General features: G+C 41.3%; 1 protein-coding gene across 13 annotated transcripts in view; it reads left to right on the top strand.

Moving 5' to 3' along the window:
- Positions 1-25,549, top strand: part of CFDP1 (craniofacial development protein 1) — a 157,586-nt gene that overhangs the window by 15,943 nt on the left and 116,094 nt on the right. For 12 of the 13 annotated variants that reach the window (XR_003676381.2, XR_003676380.2, XR_008615416.1 and 9 more), the window contains exon 5: positions 9,849-9,968. The exons of the other annotated variant lie outside the window; for it this stretch is intronic. Coding sequence is in view for 6 of the 12 variants with exons in the window: in XM_028477418.2 (XP_028333219.1) it covers positions 9,849-9,968 (120 nt within the window). In the remaining 6 variants the exon portion in view is untranslated. The remainder of the gene's footprint in view (positions 1-9,848; positions 9,969-25,549) is intronic. 13 annotated transcript variants of the gene reach the window in all.

The raw sequence follows: 25,549 nt of genomic DNA, 5'->3' as shown, positions 1-25,549 counted from the left end.
CAACTGGGCCCGTGAGCCACAACTACTGAGCCTGCGCATCTGGAGCCTGTGCTCCGCAACAAGAGAGGCCGCGATAGTGAGAGGCCCGCACACCGCGATGAAGAGTGGCCCCCGCTTGCCACAACTAGAGAAAGCCCTCGCACAGAAACGAAGACCCAACACAGCAAAAATAAATAAATAAATAAATAAAACTCCTACCCCCAACATCTAAAAAAATAATAATAATAATAAAATAAAAAAAGAGTCATTTAAATTTAATGCATTAGCTTTACATAATTCACAATTTTTACTACTGTACTAAGAACAGTGGGGGGGTTTTTATGTAGTAAGAGTTTTCTCAATGAAGGAAGCAGTGTATTAATTTATGTTCTAGCACAAACTCCTTAATCTAAACTGTTTCCCTGTCTTGCAGCTCTGCCATTGGAACATATTCTTCCAAACACTTAAACTTCAAATCTCATCTGTTGACATGTGATCCTACTTTTATTATACGTATCAGTGTCAGTTAACGTTTGTCAGCAAAAAACTGATAAAAAAGAATCCTTATATCACCCTCGTGATTAAATCACATATACTAAAATAATTTTCATATTAGCAATAATCTGTTATTCTTCAAATTGCATTGAAGAAACACTATGCTAACTTTGTTAATAGTTTCTCTATCATAAGCCAGATCCTGAGTACTTTAAGCCATGGTGTCATTGGAAAGTTGTACTTGAACTACCTTCTTTGTCAAGATTTCCAAGCAGACACCTTTGATATAGTCTTTTACTAATGTCCTGGGAATGGTATATGTTTTTCTTAGTTAGCAACCAAAAGTACTCCTTTCTCAGAAGGCCACAATGCTAACGTAGGGAATTTTGTATCTGTTTTTATTGACTTTTTAGTTCAGTACTCTTTCTTTCAAATAATTCTTTTGATTTTGAACTTATTTCTTCATGTGTTAAATGAAAATGTTGCAGAAGTTTTGGTGGATTTGTTGCTTTATTAGCCAAAACATCTCTGCAAAGAACTCACTGTGGTTTTAGCGCTACATGATCAAAACCCAAGCCCAGTGTATGAGGGCTCATAGAGTAAAAGCGGTTTGACCTTGGTTGTCCTTCATTTCTTTGGAGTCACTTCCATTATCATCATGTGGTTTACTACTACTGCCGCATTCAGGAAACGTGGGTTTTTTTTGCAGAAGCATACAGTGTGGGTTGTTTTGCCATCAGTAAATGAGGATTAAAAAATAATACCAAATTTACTTTCTTAATTTAGTTATTAAACTATAAATTTTAAAAGTCAGGGCTTCCCTGGTGGCGCAGTGGTTGGGAGTCCGCCTGCCGATGCAGGGGACACGGGTTCATGCCCTGGTCTGGGAAGATCCCACATGCCGTGGAGCGGCTAGGCCCGTGAGCCATGGTCGCTGAGCCTGTGCATCTGGAGTCTGTGCTCCGCAACGGGAGAGGCCACAACAGTGAGAGGCCCATGTACCGCAAAAAAAAAAAAAGTCACACTTGGTCAAAAATTAAAATGATTGTAAAAATTTATAAAAGAAATGCTTACATTTTATCACATTTTGGGGTTTTAATTGATAAAATAACCCTAAACTTTCATACACACTGTAATGTGGTCTTACTGCACAAAACTAATATCACATGTGACCACCTTGCAAGTTTGACAGTACCTGAATTGGTCTATGTTATGTTTAATGCAATGAGTCCATCATTCATGTCTTGAATATTGTGACATTGTCAAATTTCTAAGCAAGTTTGTAAATACTTACTCAAAATTTTTGTACCTATCTTGTCTTAGACCAATAACAGGTAGTTTTGAAGGCCACATTTTTGGTAACTCTATATACAGTTCTATGCAAATCTTTCCCTAGTTATTCTAAAATGTTCTTTTTTTAAAAAAATTTATTTATTTTTATTTCTATTTTTGGCTGCGTTGGGTCTTCGTTGGCTGTGCATGGGCTTTCTCTGGTTGTGGCGAGCGGGGGCTACTCTTTGTTGAGGTGCGCAGGCTTCTTATTGCAGTGGCCTCTCCTGTTGCAGAGCATGGGCTCTAGGTGTGCAGGCCTCAGTAGTTTTGGCACGCAGGCTCAGCAGTTGTGGTACGCGAGCTCTAGAGCGCAGGCTCAGTAGTTGTGACGCACAGGCTTAGTTGCTCCGTGACATGTGGGATCTTCCCGGACCAGCACTCGAACCCATGTCCCCGGCATTAGCAGGCGGATTCTGAACCACTGTGCCACCAGGGAAGCCCCAAAATGTTCTTAATAGCTATATTTCTTGTCCAGTCCAACCTCCAATCCAAGATTACACTCTGCATTTAGTCTTTTATGTATTTATTTATTATTTTAATAAATTTATTTTTGGCTGCGTTGGGTCTTCGTTGCTGCGCCCAGGCCTTTCTTTTTTTTTTTTTTTTTTTTTTTTTTTTTTGCGGTACACGGGCCTCTCACTGTTGTGGCCTCTCCCGTCGCGGGGCACAGGCTCTGGACGCGCAGGCTCAGCGGCCACGGCTCACGGGCCCAGCCGCTCCGCGGCATGCGGGATCCTCCTGGACGGGGGCACGAACCCGTGTCCCCCGCATCGGCAGGCAGACTCTCAACCACTGTGCCACCATGTTCCACAGGCTGCAGGATTGTAGTTCTCCTTGCTTCTGCTGTCTGCCCTCTGGTGGATGAGGCTATCTAAGAGGCTTGTGTAAGTTTCCTGATGGGAGGGACTGGTGGTGGGTGGAGCTGACTCTGCATTTAGTCATTTAGTCTTAAGAGTCCCTATGTTGTAGAGTGTCTCTCAGTTTGGGTTGTTGCTTTGTTTCCTCATGGTTAACTTCATATTAATCACTTTAGACAAAAATACTACATTGATGATGTTTTGTCCTCCTCAGTACATCACATCATTAACACTGATTATTGCTGGCAATAAGTTAGACTACTTAGGCAATATATGTCAGAATTCTCCATTGCAAAGACACCCTTTTCCCATATAATCATTTTAGGGATCCGTTAAATAAATCTTGATGATGTGAATTAAGAATGTATTTTGCTGGGCTTCCCTGGTGGCACAGTGGTTAAGAATCCGCCTGCCAATGCAGGGGACAAGGGTTCGAGCCCTGGTCTGGGAAGATCCCACATGCCATGGAGCATCTAAGCCCATGCGCCACAACTGCTGAGCCTGAGCTCTAGAGCCTTTGAGCCACAGCTACTGAAGCCCGCGTTGCCTAGAGCCTGTGCTCCACAACAAGAGAAGCCACCGCGATGAGAAGCCCGCGCACAGCAACGAAGACCCAATGCAGCCATAAATAAATAAATAAATAAATTAATTAATTAATTTTAAAAAATAAAAAGGGAAATCTCTTTAAAAAAAAAAAAAAGAATGTATTTTGTTGCCAGAAATCATACTGGAAACTATTGAGCTATCCAACAGAGGTTCGTAGAACACTGATAGTGAACCGAAGTCCTACAAAAATAATACAGAAAGTGTTTAATATACCGTTGGGAATATAGGTTTTAAATTTTTGGAAATTTTTCTTGGCTCGCATTATTTCCCATGTGTCATATAGGATATCTACGGAAGATTTATAACTTTACCATTGACTTCACATAGAGAGTAATAAGAAAAGCTGGTGAATAACTTAGGAGAAATCATTAAATTTCCTGATCAAATTAAATTTTGTGGATTTATTAATATTTATAAATATAGTTGACTGACGCAAATTTTCTATTTTTTTCTTTTTAAAAAAATTTTTTGCTTTTTCTTTTTTTAAAAAAATGGATGATGATTTTAAATACTGGATGAGTATTCAGAGAACCTGCTGTTTCTATCATTTGTCAGAAGAGGGCAGCACTATGTCTAGCAAAAAAACAGCAGTATGAATAAGGAAACACTTTTTTTTCCATAAATACACACACTCTCACGCACATATATTTTATACTCAGAAGTAATATATGCTTACTACTTTAAACACATACGTGCAGAGATACATAACGTGACAGGTGAAAGTTCTGTGTAATGCCTTCCTCCTAAAAAAACCAAAAATTCTGTTAATAATTGTCATGTTGGCAGGATGTTTTAAAAAATACTTTAATTATTTATACTTAAATTTAGGTATTATAAGGAACCCTCACGTAGGAACTTGGAGGGCCTGAATTTTGACAACCAGATGCAAAGTTGGTAAATGGATTTGAGCATATCTTTTAATCTCTTGATGTCATTATTCTGCTTTTCCTTTTTGTCTTTGTATCAAGTTAAGAAATGTGAGAAAGAGCTACTGATGACTGGGAGGAATTTGTAAGTATAAGCATAAGGTAGTGTTAGCACAAAGTTAGTCTTTTGGGTTTTTTCTAATTATGTTTTAATTGTTAAATTTAGAATTTTTACCTTTTTGTTTCGGTTTTCTCCCACTTGAAAAATGTGTAGCTTATTAACCTTGGTGAATGAGGAAATACAGTATTTTTTTATCCTTTCCTATCATATAACCAGCTGATCCAGTTAGCTCAGAATTTCCTAAATGATTCACCTTTTGGAAGAGGCCAGTCATGGAAAGTTTCTGCCTAAATAAAGACTTTTCAGGAAGTTCTGATTAAGTGAAAATGAAGTTAAGATGGAATTCTTTCTGCTAGCACTTGAATTAACTGTTGCTAATGATGGGCCTTTTCCTGTCAGGGTTCCCTTTTGTACATTAAGAGTTGTCTATAATTTAACTGTTCTCCTACTTGAAGATATTTTGATAGCGAATCCGGCCCCCCCCCACACCCCCTACCCCCACCCCCCGTCTGCATCTAGGTCAACGCCTGACTTGCATGATCTTAGTTGCCTGAACAGGGATTGAACCCAGGCCCCGGCAGTGAAAGCACCGAGTCCTAACCACTGGACCGCCAGGGAATTCCTGCGAATCTGTTCTTATTGCTTGTTAAAAGTGGAGTTCTTCTAGGCGTATTTTCAATATACAGTAATCTGCTTATTTTTACTTTGTGTCATTTATCAAAGTCCCTGAGAGAAATATTCCAGTTTAAAGAACTTGTTTCCTAGTGAATATGAATAAGACTTTAAAAAAAAAATAAATTTATTATTTATTTTATTTTTGGCTGCATTGGGTCTTCGTTGCTGCGTGTGGGCTTCCTCTGGTTGCAGCAAGCAGGGGCTACTCTTCGTTGCAGTGCGCAGGCTTCTCACTGCGGTGGCTTCTCTTGTTGCGGAGCATGGGCTCTAGGGGCACGGGCTTCAGTAGTTGGGGCTCGTGGGCTCTAGAGCGCAGGCTCAGGAGTTGTGGTGCTTGGGCTTAGTTGCTCCGTGGCATGTGAGATCTTCCTGGATCAGGGCTTGAACCCGTGTCCCCTGCCTTGGCAGGAGGATTCTTAACCACTGTGCCACCAGGGAAGTCCCAAGGTAAGATTTTTTTAATAACATGGTTTTAAAGTCATTACCTCTAGAGCGCAGGCTCAGGAGTTGTGGTGCTTGGGCTTAGTTGCTCCGTGGCATGTGAGATCTTCCTGGATCAGGGCTTGAACCCGTGTCCCCTGCCTTGGCAGGAGGATTCTTAACCACTGTGCCACCAGGGAAGTCCATGAATAAGACTTTGACAGTAAGAAATTAATAGAGTTATTCCCACGACTTATACTTTTTTCCATGCTTCCTTTATGCCACTTACTATATATCATGTTTTGTTATGATTTGTTTTCTTGGTTGGCTGTCCTGATGAACTGTGAGCCAGTCAGGGCAGAGAGCATGTCATATCTTTTTATGTCTCATGTTCAACACAGTGCCTGCATCTAGGTCGCTTTTCAGAAAATGTCCACTGAATTGTCTTAGGTTGCTGGTAGAATAGTTTTGTTAGTACTGTGGTAAAACAAGTAAACAAAACATACTTTGCATAAAGTCTTCTTTTACTTTCCCTATGATTTGGGCTACTTGATCTTTATCTTCTCTCATCACCAGCATTCTAAAGTTTCATAATGATGTGCCTTTATGTAGATCTTTTTAAATTGCTGGGTCACGGGAGTTCCCTGGTGGCCTAGTGGTTAGGATTCAGCACTGTCACTGCTGTGGCCTGCATTCGATCCCTGGTCGGGGAACCGAGATCCCACAAGCCGCATGGTACGGCCAAAATATTTTTTAAAATAAATAAATAAAATAAATTGCTGGGTCACATATTCTGTGGAACAGTCATTTTGTGGAAACTTCTAGGAAATTTTTCTTTTTGTTCATAACTTCCCATATTTTCTTATTCTGAAATTCCTATTAGTTAAATTGATGTAATAGTAAGGCTCTGTTAGGCTATGCTGGGGTAACAAATAAACCCAGAAAGTCCGTAGCATAACACATATTTATTTCTTACTGGTACACAGTCCAACACAGGTTGGGTATCCCGACATCTTACAACTCAGCCATCTGAAACACGTAGTAAACACATAGCCTTTGAGGTTGCTGTGGCAAAGGATGAGTGAATAGATAACATCTTCATTTAATCTGTCTGTTTTGAGAATGAGACTTCAGCCCTGCCAGTCTGGAACTTATGTGATTTTCATTTCTCCAATGAGTAATGGGTTCTGGGTTGGGTAGGGGTCAGTAGCCTGTGGTATAAGGTAGAGAAGGGGATCTGGGACCTAGACGCTCCTGATACAAACTTTCAACTAGTATTAGCCCCACTCCTCTCCCTGACCTTCAGAGTTTCCTGGTATCTCAATTTACTGAGCCTTTCTAGGATACTGCTTGCTTGTTGGCCATGTCACATGGCTACCAGCTTGAGAGATTAGAGCAAACAAAGACCTAAGTCAACTTTTACTTGTGTGTTTGCTTTCTACCTTCAAAAAATTTGATTGACATCTTTCTCCTATTATACCTGTTCTTATCCTTGTGTAGTTCTGCCTTTGTAAATTTGTTTACCACTGTTTGGCAGGGTTTTGGTAGGGAGTAGAGTTCACACCACCATTTCCAAGTGGAAGTTTCCACTTGTTCTTCATAAGCCATCTCAGGTCTGCCCCAGATTCTACCCAGGGCTAGGAGATTTAAAGCAACTTTCTAGGCCAGTACTCTGGGACTCTGCATTAAGCCTCAGGTTTGGATGTAGGTTTATCTTGGTTGTCTCTATAACAGTGTAAGGAATCACCCCAGAAGTTAGCAGCTTAAAACAGTTGTTTTATTGTAATTTCTCGTAGTTCTGGGGTGGCTGGACTCAGCTAGATGGTTCTTGTGCAGAGCCTCTCATGCAGTTGTAGTTAGTGGCTGGGTCTGGGGCCATCTTGAAAGTTTATTTACTCGCATGTCTGGTGCCTGGGCCAGGAAGAGACACCTGGGGTCTGGAACGGGCTCCTTAGGTATCTCTCTCTCAGTGGTATTCCCATGTGTTCTCTCCAGCATGGCGGCTTCGGGGCAGCCAGACTTCTTGTGTGGTAACTTGGGGTTTCAGAGGTGCATTCTTGAGAGAGAGCCACCTGGAAGCTATTTCACCTTTTCTCAGTGAGCCTTATAAGTCATGTAGTGCCCCTTCCACTGAATCTTGTGAGTCGAGGCAGCCACAAAGGCCCACCCAGTTTCAAGGGGGGTGACATATACTCTCCCTTTCATTGGGGTAGTGTCAGGTTCTGGAAGAGCATGGAGGTTGGGAAATTTGTGGCAGCTATCTTTGGGAAATAGAATTTACTGAAGGGTTCTCTCTAGCATTGCTACTTAATCTCTAGATGAGAAAAAGTAACTTAACCCCTTAGATATCAGTGTTCTCACTCATGCAATGTAAATGTGTTAGTGACTGCTACAGAAATGCTACAGACCATCCCAAAACACAGTGGTGTACACCAATAAGAATTTTTTTGTTGAACATGTGTTTCTGGATATCTGGGGTTCAGCTAATCTAGGCTGGTCTCCAAGCTGCTTGTTGGGTTCAGATCTGCAGCATGTGTCTTTCAGCCATCTTAGACCAGCAGCTCCCTGAGGCATACTGTTCTTATGGCTAAAGGGAGGAACTCAAGGGGCAAGTGAAACAGCACAAATACATTTAAAGCTTCTTTTCCTGTCAAATGAGCTAACATCTCATTGACTGTTGAAGCAAGTCATGTGTCCAAGCTCAGCATCGGTAGGGTAGGGGAGTATCTTCTTGGTCCACAGGGGAGGAGTGAATATTTGCTGAATGGTGGTCTAATCTATCATGTAAATTCTTCCTCTTGTTTTTGACTCTTGACTCTTAGTACTGAGAGGTTTACTTAGGAGAATAGAGGGACACACAAATTAAGCCCAATACAGAGTAGGACCAGATTTGGGGGGACCTTGATTTGGGGGGTTCAGCAGTTTGTATTTGATCCTCTGAGTAATAGTGAGCCATCATAAGAACTTGAGTAGGGGAGTAACAGAGTGTTCATTTGTTTGTTTGTTTGAAGTCATCCTTCAAGATTAAGGTAGTCTTTGTCAGTGAAGATTCTTTTTTTTTTTTTTTTGGTGGTATGCAGGCCTCCCTCTGCTGTGGCCTCCCCAGTTGCGGAGCACAGGCTCCGGACGCGCAGGCCCAGCGGCCATGGCTCACGGGCCCAGCCGCTCCGCGGCATGTGAGATCCTCCCAGACCGGGGCGCGAACCCGGTTCCCCTGCATCGGCAGGCGGACGCGCAACCACTGCGCCACCAGGGAAGCCCCAGTGAAGATTCTTAATGTAAAACTCTCAACCTCTTATTTTGTGCCACTTGTGTGGATGACACAGTACTGAGTGCAGGAGTGAGATGGTTCTTAAGGAGAAAATTTGGTTCTGGTCCTAAGAAGCCTAGAAGGAAGAAGAGAAAAGATAGAGACTTCTATTCCTGCAAATCTGGAATTTATAGGATTAATTTGTCATTATGCTGAATGACCTGTTTGAACACTCATGATAATGGAGTGACCGTAATCTTGGACCCTCCGACAGACAGATTGGCATTTAAACAAAATTCCTCATATGTTTTTATTGACTTGGCAAACCCAGGCCGGCATTAGGCATTTCCCTTCTTTATCTGAAATTTCAGGCACCATTAATACTTTTATTTGATCCTTTAGGACTCAGTTTTTTGTTTTTTTTTTTTTGTTTGTTTGTTTTTTTTTTTTGAGAATTACTTTTTATTTGATGGACTTGATGAGGACTTAAGCCTGGAAGACAACCTCTCAGATGACTCTGAAGGACTGCTCTGAAGAGGTCAGGGAGGAGCCAGGATATATAGGAGTTTTTGCAAACCAGGTAGTAGGAACATCAAAAGATTATTGTTAATTAAAGAAAAACAGGGACTTCCCTGGTGAGTACTCAGTTTTATTTAGGGCATTTTTTCCAGATTTGAAACTTGACAGGATTCTCAATCGTGTCGCTTTCTTCCACTCTTAAATCACTGCCTGTTTGGCCGGTTTTAAGGAATTTTGTTTCATCTTTGGGTTGTTAGGTATAGAACAGGAGCCTTCTTTAGAGTATTCCCGCTTGTTTATACTGTTGCTTTTCTCCTTGAAATAATGCCAGTGTTTTTCTCCCAAATACTCCATCTCACCATTCCAACTTTGACTTAAGCGTGAGCACTAATCTGCGTGTGAGGTGCAGTGGAAGAGCGCTTTTCAGCCTTCACATCGGTGACCCACATGGGCTGTGATTCAGTGGTGACTATCATGCTGACAGAAGTAATGGAGGGGATTTGAGAGACATCAGACTTACATATGGTGTTGTTTCATTTGTTAAATTAATAAGGGGAAAATGTCTTTATCTAGAACTGTTACAGTACACTTTAATCATAAAGCTCAGCAGCCAAAATTTATAGAAAGCCCAATGGGTTTTTCCTTGTTGTTATTTATGCCCTTTTCTTAGATTTTGTTTCTTTCTTTTTATTCCTCTTGTAAACTTGGTGTCTCCTTCCTTGGTACAGGGTGACTAAGGAAGTGGATGCTACATCTAAAGAAGCCAAATCCTTCTTCAAGCAAAATGAGAAAGAAAAACCCCAGGCTGATGTCCCTTCAGCTCTGCCGTCACTTCCTGCCGGGTCAGGGTGAGTAGTCTAGTCTCAGGACCACGTGTACCTGGCATGTTGGAGAAGCTGTTTTCAGTACAAGGACACCCTTTACCTGTAGCTCTCGTGACTCCTTTCCTGAGAGAAGGAATTCTGCTGCTGTTGTGCCTTTGCTGAAATATTTGCCAAAACGTGGGAGGCAGAGGAAAATTAGCCATAGGCTTCTTGTTTGATTCTGAAAAAAGTCCTGATATACAGTGTTGGCCACAGAGCTGAACACATAGTAGACTTTACATTTAAAAAATAATTTTTTTTTAAAGCATGACATTTGTTTATTTGTTTATTTATTCATTTTTGGCTGTGTTGGGTCTTCGTTGCTGCGCACGGGCTTTCTCTAGTTGCGGCGAGCGGGGGCTACTCTTTGTTGCAGTGCTCGGGGCTTCTCGTCGCCGTGGTTTCTCTTGTTGCGGAGCATGGGCTCTAGGTGCATGGGCTTCAGTAGTTGTGGCACACGGGCTCTGTAGTTGTGGCTCGCGGGCTCTAGAGCTCAGGCTCAGTAGTTGTGGCGCATGGGCTTAGTTGCTCTGCAGCATGTGTGATCCTCCCAGACCAGGGCTTGAACCCGTGTCGCCTGCATTGGCAGGCGGATTCTTAACCACCGTGCCACCAGGGAAGTCCCTAAAAAATAATTTTTGAATGAAAATATCAGCAGATCATCAGAACTTGTAATAAAGATTTGGGTTGAGTACTTGCTTCCACCCCCAAAGACCTCATAGGAACAGGAAAAGGTCAAAGCTGACTTACAAATAATTTTGTTAACACATCATCAAGAACTTAATAGTTTTTCTCCCTTCATATTTTCCATACTACATGGGTTATTTTTAGCTGAAGACTAGAATTCTTTCTTTGGAGGAAATAAAAATTCCTTTCTTCTTAACCTGTATGTAAGATGGAAAGCATCACAGTAAGTATGAGGAACCAGGGCACTAGCCTACAGAGACGTTAACATGGACCACACCCGTTATAACACTGATCACCTGCTGATTCCTGAGGGGGAGCTCTCTGTCCTCGAGGTGTTTGGGGTAGAACAAGTCATCTATAGGGGCTTCGCTGACCCTTAAGTCAGTTTGTTGCTTTATCCTTTCCTCCCAAAACAGTGAAGTTTTGTTTTGTGTTTTTACATTAAAAAAAAAAAATCATTGGTTTTCCTGTCAGGTTACGAGCTTTTATAGGACAGGCCTTTCTCATCTTTGCAGCCCTGGCTGCAACCAACACTGGGTCACACTGGTGCGCCTTTACCCAAAAGCAAACCCTGAGACCAAGGTTTGAGTGCAAGTCATTAGCGTGGGCAGTGATCCAGGAAGCCTGAGCAGGGAGGTGAAAAGGTGTGGGAAGGTAGCCAGTGCAGGGTTTATTTTCCAGCCACTGCTGGTGGTGGCTGCTACTCAGTCCTGCTGGTAGACTTGGCAAGGGCAAGGAGGCTGGGATATTTATCCTCCAACTCCCATCTGTGCTGGCTCGGCTGCTTCCACGGCGCTCAGGCCATGAGCTGCAGGTGTTTTCAGTGACGCTGCTCTCAGGGTGTCATGGCGGTGAGTGCAGGTACGTGTGGATGGCCTGTGTCCACATCTGCTCCATACTTTTTATCTGCTTCTTAATCCAAGCATTTCTCTCCCACTGGAGCAACTAGGTGGCAGAAGTCATGTCGTAGTTACACAGGAACCTGAGAAGAGAAAGGATTTGAGTGCTTGCTACCACAGTGGAAATTAGGTAAACACTGAGGAAGGCATCTCTGAGAGGAACAGAGTAATGTGAACAGAGTTCTCCAGACTGACCCTCTTAATACTCTAGGCCAGTACTTTTCAAGCTGTGGTTTGCAGTCATCATTTAAGAGAAATGAAATAGAATAAATGTCATAGTACCTCATGTGGTAAGAATAAATATTGTTTTCACAAAATGTTTATTTCAGTGTGGGTTTTGTTTGTTTGTTTGTTTTCGGTTGTGCCCACGGCTTGCAGTATCTTAGTTCCCTGACCAGGGATCGAACCCGGGCCCCCAGCAGTGAAAGCACCGAGTCCTAACCACTGGACTGCCAGGGAATTCCCTATTTCAGTTATAAAAGTGCTTGTCCAGGGTGACGAAATAAACTATATTTTTTATGAGGGCTGAAATAAAAAATATGAGGCCCTTGGCTGAAGCAACATGCTTTTAGCCTTCTAATCATTATATTGTTTGAAAGGGATTTTCTTCATACCAATGACTTTCAAACTTTATTGACTGCAACTCATAATAAGGAATACATTTTACATTATGACTTAGTATACCCATAAATATATAGGTATGTTAAAAAGTGAAATAAAAATTTGGTGAAATTATATTTACCTTTACAATGTATGGTGAACTCTTCTATTTTATTTCCGTTATTATGTAATTATTATGTGTAGTATGTGTCATTTAAAAAACTGTTATGACCCATTGAATTGATTTCACAATCTGTTAAAACCTGAATTTGACAAATACTGCTCTAGACTACTTATAGAAGTAGCCTTCTGCAGGCTTGTCTTTGGGTTACCAGCCTTGTATCTGGTATTATTAAACAGTGTCTCTTGGCATTTATTGGAAGTGTTACTGTAAATTAAGTACTAGATTAAGACTAGATAGAAATAAAGGCAGAGTTTCTTCTGCCTTAGGTTTCTAGCATAGTTAGTTTCAACTAGCATAATTTTTACTTCTAGCTTCCTTGGGTGTTTCTTAAAATAATCCCTATTAATGCTTAGAGATTCTACTTGGAAACAATGTGTTTCAGAAAACACTGTTGCCATAGTTATGAAGATAACCAGAGGAGGGAGAAGTGGTAGCTTGGCAAGGTCACCTTGTTTAAGTCACTCATGGAAATCTCACTGTGTTCTGTATTCATGCCTTCTCTTCTTAGAAAGAGCAAATAGCCTTTAGAAGATAAGAAATCTGCTATGATGATATCTGTATTAGGGGAACCCAGCAGAAAACAGATGGCATCCTCAAATTAGGATACCTTGAGGAGAGTTTAATAACTCACAAAATAATGAAAAACCACAGGGAGAGGGACAGTGTGGTACCTCTGGGCCTAGTAATAATGAGGCTCCATCACCAACCCTAGACCTGAAGGGGCAAGACAGGGAGCAGTTATGGCCGTGAAGATAAGGAGGGCCTCCTGTCAGGAGCTGAGAACTTCACTTGAGTGATGGACCATCTAGGGGGCAGCCAGGGGAATAAATATCCAAATATTCCATTCCTCCCTCCATCCCATCTCTTGCTAGGGCACTCCATTGGCCACTGAGGCTTATGAAAGAAAAAATTATCCTGGTACTTGTTAAAATGGTAAGGAAGACTTATTCAGGATTATTGCAGTAGTTGTTGATGACTATCACAATAGGGGGGAAAGATCAGACTTAACTTTGAATACAGCAAAGACAGCTGGGGATTTATAGCCAGGTAACAGAATTGGGGGTGGGAGGATTATCAGTGGATGGAGCAGTGCTAAGAGGAGACCTGAGAAGTAGGGAGATTCTTGCTGTGAACTGACCTAACAGGGTTCTTGCTGAAGGCAGGCCAAGGACTTATACATCAGAGGTGGCAAATGAAGAGCTTGATCATATGTCGAGAGTGATCAGATATGAGTGGGCAGTTCTGTTTAAACTGATTTAGCGGGATTCTTGCTGAAACTGATCTATGCAAGCCCATCAAGGATGGGGCCAAGATTGAGGCTTAGGCGAGAAGAGGTCTCAAAGGAGCGTGACTAAGGTTGGGTAAAGAAGAGAGTCTTTTGGCCGTACAGGACAGCATCTGGGGCAGAGAGCAGTGTGGAGAAGGACGTAGAGGGAATCTAGAGGGGTCAACCAATGACATATCTTTTAGTAGATTAATGAACTACTGATTCCTTTATAAAGGGGTAAAGTGAAATTTGAGCAAAATCAGTTTCTTTGAAAGCTATAATGGAACATAAAAGATTACAAGGATATGTCTGCCTCAGTAAAAGAGTCCTCACAGTTTGTACATGGAAATAGGGACACATTTAATTATGATACATGTACCTTGAATTTCTGAATAAATCCAGAGGATGACCTTCAAGGTTGGCATGATCATTTTTCTGAGATTCATCTCAAAAAGCTTCCACAGTTGTAGTTGTGCTTTGGGAAAAGACAGGCTCAAGGGGAATTCATTTGATCTGGGGTGTCTAAGTGTACACATTTTATCAGTGCAGACATTAGTATGTGCTGCAGGCTGCACACGCATGGTATGCAAAGTTTTCAGGGGAAGAATCTACAGGAAATATCTAATTTATTAAAAGAAAATTATTTTAATGCAGTAAAATATTTTTTCCACAGACTTTTTTCATTTTCAATTTTGGAGTTGCTTCAGTTTATGGAAATTGCCCAGCAGAAACACTTTATTTATTTTTCTTCTCTCTAAACAGATTTAAGCAATACAGGAAAACCAGAGCAGGAGAGTAAAACATCCTGTCCCATGTCCTTTGCTAGCAAATAAGAATCACAGGAGCAAATGTTTGTAACTGACATTGCATTTCCGCCACATGTTTAAAATAGCACACTGCTTTGGCTATAAAAACCCAAAGTTTATGCTTTGGGGATGGAGTAAACAAAACACCCAGTTTTCATTAGAGGCCAGAGTCAGAAATGACAAGAAACTCTACGATGGTAGAAAAAAGCACCGTGCTCAGCATAATGTGTCTGAATTCCTGTAGTTCTGTTAGTCTAAGCTCTTGATCCACCTCTCACCCTCCACCCCCCTCCAGCCCTTGCTACCAATACTGTTGGCCACTTGAATCCAGCTTCTACCAGTGTTTGTCTGGCTGGTACATTTACTGCTTGCCTTCAACCCAACATTTATTACTTACTTTATTCCAACAGTGGGCGGCCGTTAGTTCCATTCAAGTTTATAATCCTACCCATAAGCTTTAACTTGTTTAATGAAGGGCTTACTATTTAGTTGCCTCCTTATAGATTGAGAGTGACCTAAAGCAATAAAACCTAAGGGTGAAAAACATCATTTTCCCATGTAATTTTGTCTTGTCTTTTCGGTCTATTGAGAAAAAAAAAAAGAGGCTTTATTGTTGAGTCTCAGACAACATCCTGGGTGGTGTCAGTTTAGCAATGTTTACCCCAAAGATAGAAGAGATAGAATTCCTCACAGTGTCACACTGAAGGTAGAAGACCTGTTGGTACTCAGTGTATTTGAGCAGTCAGTCCCCAGGACCTTTAATTTGTACAACAGAGTCTTGCTGTCTGAGCAGTTGATCTGATGTCTCCCAAGCTCCTCGGACATGAGTTAATATGACTTTGTTGGCTTTTGAGTTTCAATATATAGTGTTTTTTATGCAGAGATAATTGAGCATTTCACTTAAAGTAACAAAAACCAGGGCTTCCCTGGTGGCGCAGTGGTTAAGAATCCGCCTGCTAATGCAGGGGACACGGGTTCGAGCCTTGGGCCGGGAAGATCCCATATGCCGCAGAGCAACTAAGTCCGTGCGCCACAACTACTGAGCCTGTGCTCTAGACCCCACGAGCCATAACTACTGAAGCCCGCATGCCTAGAGCCCGTGCTCCGCAACAAGAGGAGCCACTGCAATGAGAAGCCCGCGTACCGCAACGAAGAGTAGCCCCCGCTCGCCGCAACTAGAGAAAGCCCACGCACAGCAATGAAGACCCGAGGCAGACAAAACTAAATAAATAAATTCATTTAAAAAAATAAAAACACTGACGAGCATTGCATACACAGCAGCCCTTAAAAAAAAAAAAGTAACAAAAACCAGACATGGCCACGGTACTGGGTGGAAATGTTTCTAATTTTTGATCAGAATCTCTTGCTATGAAGATCAGTTAGACCTCCAACTTATGTTGACTTATTTTTTAGGCCCTTTTACTTTTAAAGGAGTTGCATTCCCCTTGAGAGGAGCATTTCAAAGCTAGATCCAGTTATATTTCAAGTGTTTTGACTGACAGGGAAGAAAGAACCCTCGACTTATTCACAGAAAATATATTTACATCAACAACAAAAAAAAGACAGGCCACCTCAAAAATCTGACTTCACCTCCTGGTTTGATGCTCTTGTGAAATGCCTGGTCAGGTGGTGTGTGCCTATGAGTAGGTATACATGGTGAGGTTACTGAATGCCTAAGAATGGCCATTTCAGGAAGAGGAGAATCAGCTTGTTTTAAAAGGATGAGTATCGTGAGTAAGTGCTTATTGGTAGTTAGTATAATTAAGATCATTAGAAGAGAGTGGGCATTCTAGACATGACTTGTGATATCATTTGCATTTGTCTTTAAGAGAACAAATGGTATTAGTCAATTTAATAATTTAAAATTGGATGTGCTTTTTTCCTCACTTTTAAAAAATCGCTTTACTGAGCTGTTATTTATTCACCTATTAAATTATATAGTTCATTTATTTTTTAGTGTATTCAGAGTTGTGCATCACTCCCCCCAAAATGCCGTCACTCTCCATCTTTATCCCCGCTTCTCTCCCCCACCCCCAGGAGACCACTAGTCTATCTTCTGTGTCTAGGTTTGCCTATTTGGACATTTCATATAAATGGAATCATACAATATTTGTCCTTTTGGCTCTGGCTTCTGTGACTAGCATAATGTTTTCAAGGTTCATTCCTGTGTCTATACTTCATTCCTTTTTATGACTGAATAATATTCCATTGTATGAATGTACCACATTTTATTTATCCATTCATTTGTTGATGGGCATAGGATTGTTACCACTTTTTTTGACTGTTACAAATAATTCTTCTATAATCATTCATATACAAGTTTTTGTGAGGACATGTCTTTTCATTTCACTTGAGTGTGTACCTGGGTGTGGAATTGCTGGGTCATATGGTAACTTGGACGTGCTCTTGAATGGGACAGTGAGCCATAAAAGAAAAATCCAGGAGTGTTACCAAGGGGTTCCTTCCACCGTGATTTCTTTTAAAGCATGTATAGTTCTATATGTAAGCTCCTGCTGTAGGAAAAAAAGAGATTGGTGGAAAACGGTAATGTCCAGTAACAGTATAAAAGAAATGGCTAGAAAAAAGATACGGCAGTTTCCTTTTGTCATAATTAATGTTAGAAGTAAGGAGAGGGAGTTAAGCCTTTTGATTTGTTCCCACAGCCAGCTCTAAGCTTTCTACTTAGTGAGATTTCCTGTTTGATGATAATTTGGGGTTTTAGTTTAGTTGACTCAGGGCTGGCCCTGTCCTTATTTTGTTACTGTTTGTAAATAGGTGTTCATGAGTCTCATTAACTTTCTTTTTAAGAGGTACACTTGTATTTATTTACTTATTTATTGGCTGCATTGGGTTGGGCCTTCACTGCTGCACATGGGCTTTTTCCCTAGTTGTGGCGAATGGGGGCTATTCTTCGTTGCAGAGCACAGGCTCTCTAGGTGCACGGGCTTTAGTAGTTGTGACTCACAGGCTCTAGAGCGCTGGCTCGGTAGTTGTGGCGCACGAACTTAGTTGCTCTGCGGCATGTGGGATCTTCCCGGACGAGGGCTCGAACCCGTGTCCTTGAATTGGCAGGCGGATCCTTAACCACTGAGCCACCAGGGAAGTCCTCCTCATTAACTTCCGAATTTAACTTTGTTACTCTTAGCGAATGTGGTGCTGCCAGTAGGAGGTGTTCAGAAACGTGTGGTGAGATATTTTGGTGTCACGTGACTTGAGACCATTGGTACTTGGTGGGTTTCAGGGATACTAAATATCCTGCAGTGCTTAGGACAGTTTGTACAGAGAATTTTCTTTTCCAGAATGCCAGCTTTGTGACATGCTGTTTTAAGGGAGCTGGGGTCCTTCAGTTTCCAGTTTGAGACTCTGCTCCAGGTTAGACATTCACAAACTGGCAGTTGATGCATCAGATCTGTCCTTGGATGTTTTTATTTGGTCAGTATTTAAAAATCAGGAGAGTTGACATAAAACTCTGGATTACTGGTTTTGCTTCAGAAATGAGAAGTTGTGCCACTGCCCTCCCTCTTTCCTTACAGCAGCAAGGAGCTGGAGCACAGTAGATGGGTTGTGCCTGTTCCTGTCCCTGCTCCTCATTTATGCTACCCGCTTGGTTCCTATAGTCAGGTGTTTCTCTCATGCTAGAATGCCGTGTTTCCCTTTAATGACCACGTTAATTTCCTTTTGGAACCAGTTTGTTCTCTAGATTAAGTATGACATACTATCTTCTCATGCTGTAGGTTAAATGTTTCTCTATCCTTTTTAAAAGAATAGTTTCTGTTTATTGACAGTTTACCAAATTTAAGGCACAGTGCTAAGTGTTTTACATGTATTATTTCATTTATTCCACATAAACATTTCAAGAGGTAGATGCTAACTTTGTGCCCATCTCACAGATCAGGAAACTGAGGCTCAGAGAGGGGCCCTTAATTTGTTAGAATTGTATAGTTGATGTATGGTGGAGCCTGGATTCCAGTCCAGTTCTATTTGAGACCAAAGTCTGGGCTCTCAGCCCCTGTGCCTTACAACCACTCTTTCTTATCCTCCTAATTGGCCTTTTTTGTTAAAAGTATCTCTTCAGCTTTATAACTTATGAAGGACTCTTTGAAAGCTATTTTGTGTTTTGTTATTTTTGAAGGAAGTGAGATGACTATTTACTCCCATTTCCTTTGTAAGCCTTTTGCTCATTAACCATGGCTAGTCTGGGTTTCCTGTACTATATTTTAATCTCATCCTTATCTCATGAAATTGAAGGAGCTAGCACTTTTTTTTTAATTTTTTTTTTTTTTTTACTTTTTAAGAAATTAATTTGAGTTGAGATATTTTTGAAATATAAAAATTGGTGGTGGTTTTTTTTTTTTTTTTTTTTGTCGGTACGCGGGCCTCTCACTGTTGTGGCCTCTCCCGTTGCGGAGCACAGGCTCAGACCCTCCAAGACCTGCAGGTAGGTCTGGCCCAGGCTCCTATGGAGTCACTACTTTGCAGTGGTTCCCAGTGCTCATGATACCTTGTGTGTGTGTGCCCCCCAGGAGTGCAGTCTCTGTTTCCCTCAGTCCCGTGGAGCTCCTGCACTCAAGCCCTGCTGGCCTTCAAAGCCAAATGCTCTGTGAGCTTCTCCTCCTGATGCCAGACCCCAGGCTGGGGCTCAGAACTCTCAGTCCTGTGGGAGAGCCCCTGTGATGTAATTATTTTCCTGTGTGTGTGGCCTACCTGGCAGGTATGGGATTTGATATCACAAAAATGTCCCTCCTACCATCTCATTGTGGCTTCTTCTTTGTCTTTGGATGTAGAGTACCTTTTTTGGTAGGTTCCAGTCTTTTTTGTCTATGGTTGTTCACCAGTTAGTTGTGATTTTGGTGTTTTTGTGATTGATAGGAGGTGAGCTCAAGTCCTTCTACTCTGCCATCTTGTCTCCTCCTTCAAGAGTATTTAATTTTAAAAATGTCCAGTTTATTTTCTTGGCTTGTGATTTTGGTTTTAAGTATGTAACTAACTGGAAATAGCAATGCATGCAGAATTATTTATACAATAGTAATCTATCATTGTAAAAAACGATGAAGGATGAGGAGAAGGAGATATATATACATATATTTGTGTTTGCCTGTGTATGCACAAACTGATAAGTTTTATAAGAAACTGAATAGTAGTTATCTCTGGTGGGGGGAGAACAGGGATGGGAGCCACAGGTGGGAAGGAGAATTTGTATCATTTTATTTCATTTATTAATATGAAATTTAAAAAATTTCAATATGCAGTGATTAAATCTAGAATTCTGCTAACACACTGAATAAAACAATAAACATGGACTCAAAAATGCAAGAAAAATTTAAAGACCATATGTGCATATAGTAAAGTCAAATAAAAATAGTATGGAGTAAAAGTGAGTTTCTTTCTTACTCCTGACTCCTAGTCCTTCAATGTCACCACTCTTACCTGTATCTCATGTAGCCCACCAGAGATGTTCTGTGACTATAAAAGTGTACATGTACATACTGTCCCCCCCATCCCTTTTAAAAAAATCAAATAGAAACTGACTTCAAACACCATTCTGAAACATGCTTTTTATTTAACAATAGATTTTGGAGATTGTTCTACAATGATGTAGAATCTAAATCAATATGTACAGGCCTACTTTATTTTTAAATAGGCTATATAGTATTAACATATAAATATGTCATCTAACTAGTTCCTTGCTAATGAATTTTAAGGTTGCTTCCACTCTATTTTTACCACAGTGTTGCAGTGCAAAGATACATATCTTTGCACAAAGATATATGTGTACATATATTTTTGCATATGTGTGCAATGTATATATGATGAATAAGTGTGTGATAGTGTGTGTGTGTGTACTTATTGTGGAATTGTTGGGTTAAGGATATATATGCTTTTAACATTTTCATGTATTTTCTAATAGAGCTCTAAAATCAACTTATCAAAAACATCCTTTTGAGATTGTGCTTGGAAGCACTTCTTGGAAGGCAGATCTAGTAGTAATGAACTCTCTCAGCTTTAGTCTGTGTGGGCAAGTCTATCTCTCCTTCATTTCTTTCTTTTTTTTTGTGGTACGTGGGCCTCTCACTGTTGCGGCCTCTCCCGTTGTGGAGCACAGGCTCAGCGACCATGGCTCACGGGCCCAGCCGCTCCGCGGCATGTGGGATCTTCCCGGACCGGGGCACGAACCCGTGTCCCCTGCATCGGCAGGCGGATTCTCAACCACTGCGCCACCAGGGAAGCCCTGGTTGTGTTTTTAAAAGGTATAATTCTTGTAGACATTCTGTGGTTAAAAATTTGACTCTGCTTTTTAAAAATGGTCGTCTATGTTTTGCACTTGAGATTTGTGAAAAATAAAGTTTCTGTGGGAAGGTGACCTCTGGTTTCCTGATCATGGGAGGGAGGTGGTTGTCTGATGCTCGGCAGCTCGGGACTAGGTTCCCGGGCCCCTTGCCCGCCCCGGGCTGGGGGAAGGGGACCTCGTCTCCTACCTGTCCAGGTGCTGAGAGCGGGACTCCCACCGAGCTGGGTGGCACCTGAATAGATGCGTCTCATTTGTCATTCTGATTGAAAGCACAGCAGAAGCACCAGGACGCTCCCTCCTCATTTGTGAAGGTCATAACTGAATCCTCCTTGGCGCCCACCAGGGAACAGATAGCAACGGGCAGCTCTTCCAAGCTCAAACTTGGGTACTTCTGTCTGCCGCAGCAAGTCGGGGAAGCCCAGGGACTCTTAAGAGCAGAGTAAAATTACTGGCATCCTCCCTGTAGCCCTGCCCTCCACCAGTCTGGATAATTAAGGCTGAATGGCTAAATTGTATTTCATTTTTCCAGAATAACTGTATATGTAGCTGCGAGAAAGTGAGGCTCAGTTTTAAACTCCTTAATTACTTGTCCCAGAATGACTAACATGGAGCCTTAAATAAATGTTGATTTGTGAAGAAGGTTAAAAAAGTAGCAAAGTCCAAAAATAGCACATTTAAAAAATGAGTTCGAGGTGTGTTTGTACTTTGATAATCTGCCAGCAGTCAACAGTGAAGCTGTGGACAACATGTGCTACTGGGGAGTAATGGCTGTTACCATTTCTATCTGGTAATGGGCTCTTTTTTTCTTTTTTAATGCCTCTTTTTTTTTTTTTTAACATCTTTATTGGAATATGGTAATGGACTCTTAACTGAGGTCTGAATTCTACGTTGAAAGCTTATGAGAGGGTGTTGCCAGGGGACTCAAGTAGGAAATATCCTTGCCCAGCTTGTTTTAAGGTCATTTCTTCTAGCAGCCATTTGTTCCAGAGTAGGACTAGCTAGAAATAGCTTTTAAGAGGAAATGATTGATTCTGGCAGCCTCAGTGGTACTGCTGTTACTTTACTTATCAGCTCCAGAATGATGCTGTGTGTTGGGGCAAGAAAACCCTGTACTGACTTTCACCTTCATGTTCTTCAATGGATGCTTATACTCTGCCTCATTTGGTTTTAACTTATTCTTTTATTTTTTTACTTTTGGCCGTGTTGGTCTTCGTTGCTGTGCGTGGGCTTTCTGTAGTTGCAGCGAGCGGGGGCTACTCTTTGTTGTGGTGCTCAGGCTTCTCATTGCAGTGGCTTCTCTTGTTGCGGAGCACAGGCTCTAGGCACGTGGGCTTCAGTAGTTGGGGCATGTGGGCTCAGTAGTTGTGGCTCGTGGGCTCTAGAGCACAGGCTCAGTAGTTATGGTGCACGAGCTTAGTTGCTCCGCCGCATGTGGAATCTTCCTGGACCAGGGCTCGAACCCATGTCCCTTGCATTGGCAGGCGGATTCTTAACCACTGCGCTACCAGGGAAGTCCCTTAATTTATTCTTCAATTTTTTGTTTGTTTGTTTTGGTTTGGTTTTTTTTGAGGTACGCCGCTCTTTCACCGTTGCGGCCCCTCCCATTGCAGAGCACAGGCTCCAGACGCGCAGGCTCAGCGGCCATGGCAGCTGCTCCGCGGCACGTGGTATCCTCCTGGACCGGGGCACGAACCCGTGTCCCCTGCATCGGCAGGCGGACTCTCAACCACTGGGCCACCAGCGAAGCCCCTTCAATTGTTTTTTAAGTATAGCTCTACAGGTGTTGCAGGTACAGAGTAAGTGGATTTGAAATTGAAATTAAATAATTCTTTAAAGATTTCCCCATGAATACTTGGAATATTTTGAATTTATTAAAGGTGATCTCATTCATTCTTTTTTTAAAAATTAATTAATTAGTTATTTTTGGCTGTGTTGGTTCTTTATTGCTGCGCGGGGGCTTCCTCTAGTTGCGGTGAGTGAGGGCTACTCTTTGTTGCAGCACACAGGCTTCTCACTGTGGTGGCTTCTCTTGTTGCGGAGCATGGGCTCTAGGCGCACAGGCTTCAGTAGTTGTGGCTGGCGGGCTCAGTAGTTGTGGTGCATGGACTTTGCTTCGCGGCATGTGGGATCTTCCCGGACCAGGGCTCGAACCCGTGTCCCCTGCATTGGCAGTCTGATTCTTAACCACTGCGTCACCACGGAAGTGTCCCTCATTCACATTCTTGATCTGAAGAGATTGTTCCAGGCCAAGCTAGAAAGTGAAAGAATTATGAATGGAGAGATTAGTGTTTATTCCCTGCCCCCGCCCCCCCCCTCCACTTTTTTCTGGCGACTCTTTGACATTTGGATCAAGCAATGTAAGTGTCTAAATGAGATCCCAAACATAGAAAAGCTTTCAGAGTAAGAACATTTTTCATTTGCAGTCACCAGGATGGGATTGAATACCTACAGCAAATACTATGAATCTAGGAAATGTCCCTTTTGGTTTTCAGTGTTGCCCAGAGTTGAACAAACTCTAGTCTTCTTAGAAAATCCTATGAGGAGTTGAACTTTATTACACAGAGCAGCCTTCTTTTTTCCTTTGCCCTTACCCTTGAGTTAAAGTGCCAACAGGTTTCAGCAATCTATGAGTTTAAGAGCCAGGTGCCTGTATGTGTTATAAAATTTTAAACTTTTATTTTGCTATATTCCTCTACCCTTGGTTGTGCCATCTTTTTCTTGGTGTGAAATAGGTGTCAGGAAAACGCTTTGGGTGCTTCTTGGTAGTGTAGGGAAGAATGGAAAGAATAGGTAGCTGAAGCTATGACTTTCATAAAGTTTACTCAGTAGGATAATAGGAAATTGATTTGGAAATAAGGATATGGAGACGTTCATTTAAGGAGAGGATTGTGATGCTCTAGAAATGAAGTAGAAATATTTTGGTTATAACACGAATTTATTGGTTTACTTTGAGTGCTTTAGCTTCTTTTAGTGTACACTAGAGGGCAGAGTCCGCCTGAAAAGATAACTTGTCTTTGGCAAGATCCCAGGAACATGAAGCATCCCTAAGATTTGGTATATAAGTGCTATACATTATTCTCTAATTAGATTATTCTCTTGGTGTGAGATTTCTATGTGTTTTACAATTTCTACATCTTTCTTTTATTAGAATTTGTTTTGTTTTAAACTTTACCATTGTGCTTAGAAAGTGGAAGATGATTTTTCTTCTCTCATTTTTACCCTTGAGATCTAAAAGCTTTTACTGTTGTTTTTTGAATTACAAATAAGCAAGTAAAAAATGACCTGTAGTCCTACCACTTAAATTTTTTTCAGAAAGAAGGAAGTGAAATTTCCTTGCTACCTGCCTGTTCTTTCATTCCCAGCCCCAGAGGCTAATAATTTTAGCTGGTTATCAGTTATGTTCCAGTCCTTCCCTTACTATGCTAGTATATTGTAATCATATAACATTAAAACAAAAATGGACTCACTCTTCTCCTTTAATCTGCAACTTATATTTTTGCTTAAACAGTCTATCTTGGGCATCTTTCCAGGTCCAGTATAAACATCTACATTTTTTTATGCCTGCATGATATTCTGTTGTGTGAATATTCCGTAATTTGAATAACCATTCCCTTATTGGTGAACATTTAGTTTTCCAAATTTTACAGTTATGAATAGTTCCGTAATAATCCTTGCACATATATTTTTTTATGTTCTCATGCTGTTATTTCTGGAGGACAGATTCTTAGAAGTGGTATTGCTGGCTCATCAAATGTGTGCACCTTAAATCATAATAAATGCTGCCAAATAGACAAGAACAATTTGAAATCTCTTCAGTGTTAGATGAGAGGGAGGGCCCATTTCCACACACCATTACTAGTATTCAGGGTTTCTCCACAATCATTATGTTAACTGAGTCTTCATAACCTGCTGGTTTGCATTGTGGCTTAAAATTTCCCCTCCTTTGAAAACCTTTACCAAAAACAGATCTTTTTTTTCAAGAATTAATCCAGTGCTACATTTTTGTGCATTTGTCAAATGTTAAAGAATTAATTAAGGTTTGGGTATCACCTATAGGTAGTCTCCATATTGTATCAAATCATGAAAGTTAATTAATTCTCAGTCATTTAAGAGTTCAGGTAAAAATCTGAGTTTTATAAACACTGAGAGCAATCGTGAGCCAATTTAGGGACTGTATATTATAGATTCTTTTTTTTTTTTTTTTTTTTTTTGTGGTATGCGGGCCTCCCTCTGTTGCGGCCTCTCCCATTGCGGAGCACAGGCTCCGGACGCGCAGGCTCAGCGGCCATGGCTCACAGGCCCAGCCGCTCCGCGGCATTTGGGATCCTCCCAGACCGGGGCGCGAACCCGGTTCCCCTGCATCGGCAGGCGGACGCGCAACCACTGCGCCACCAGGGAAGCCCCTGATTCTTTAAAATGCTGTGTGTTATTTCTCTCTGTATGTCCATAGTGTTGGAAGTTACTATCCTCCAATTTTTTTATTTTTTAAACATCTTTATTGGAGTATAACTGCTTTACAATGGTGTGTTAGTTTCTGCCTTATAACAAAGTGAATCAGCTATACATATACATATATCCCCATATACGAAATGTTTTAATGCCAGTAAAGAATGTCATTTGTCCTAAGTATAGCAGTCAGTGATTCTTATGTTCTGATCACGTTTTTTTTTTTTTAACATCTTTATTGGAGTATAATTGCTTTACAATGGTGTGTTAGTTTCTGCTTTATAACAAAGTGAATCAGTTATACATATACATATGTTCCCATATCTCTTCCCTCTTGCATCTCCCTTCCTCCCACCCTCCCTATCCCACCCCTCTAGGTGGACACAAA

Source organism: Physeter macrocephalus, chromosome 17, assembly GCF_002837175.3.
Source record: "Physeter macrocephalus isolate SW-GA chromosome 17, ASM283717v5, whole genome shotgun sequence".
NCBI classification, from domain to species: domain Eukaryota; kingdom Metazoa; phylum Chordata; class Mammalia; order Artiodactyla; family Physeteridae; genus Physeter; species Physeter macrocephalus.
This window is presented reverse-complemented; position numbering and strand designations above follow the sequence as displayed.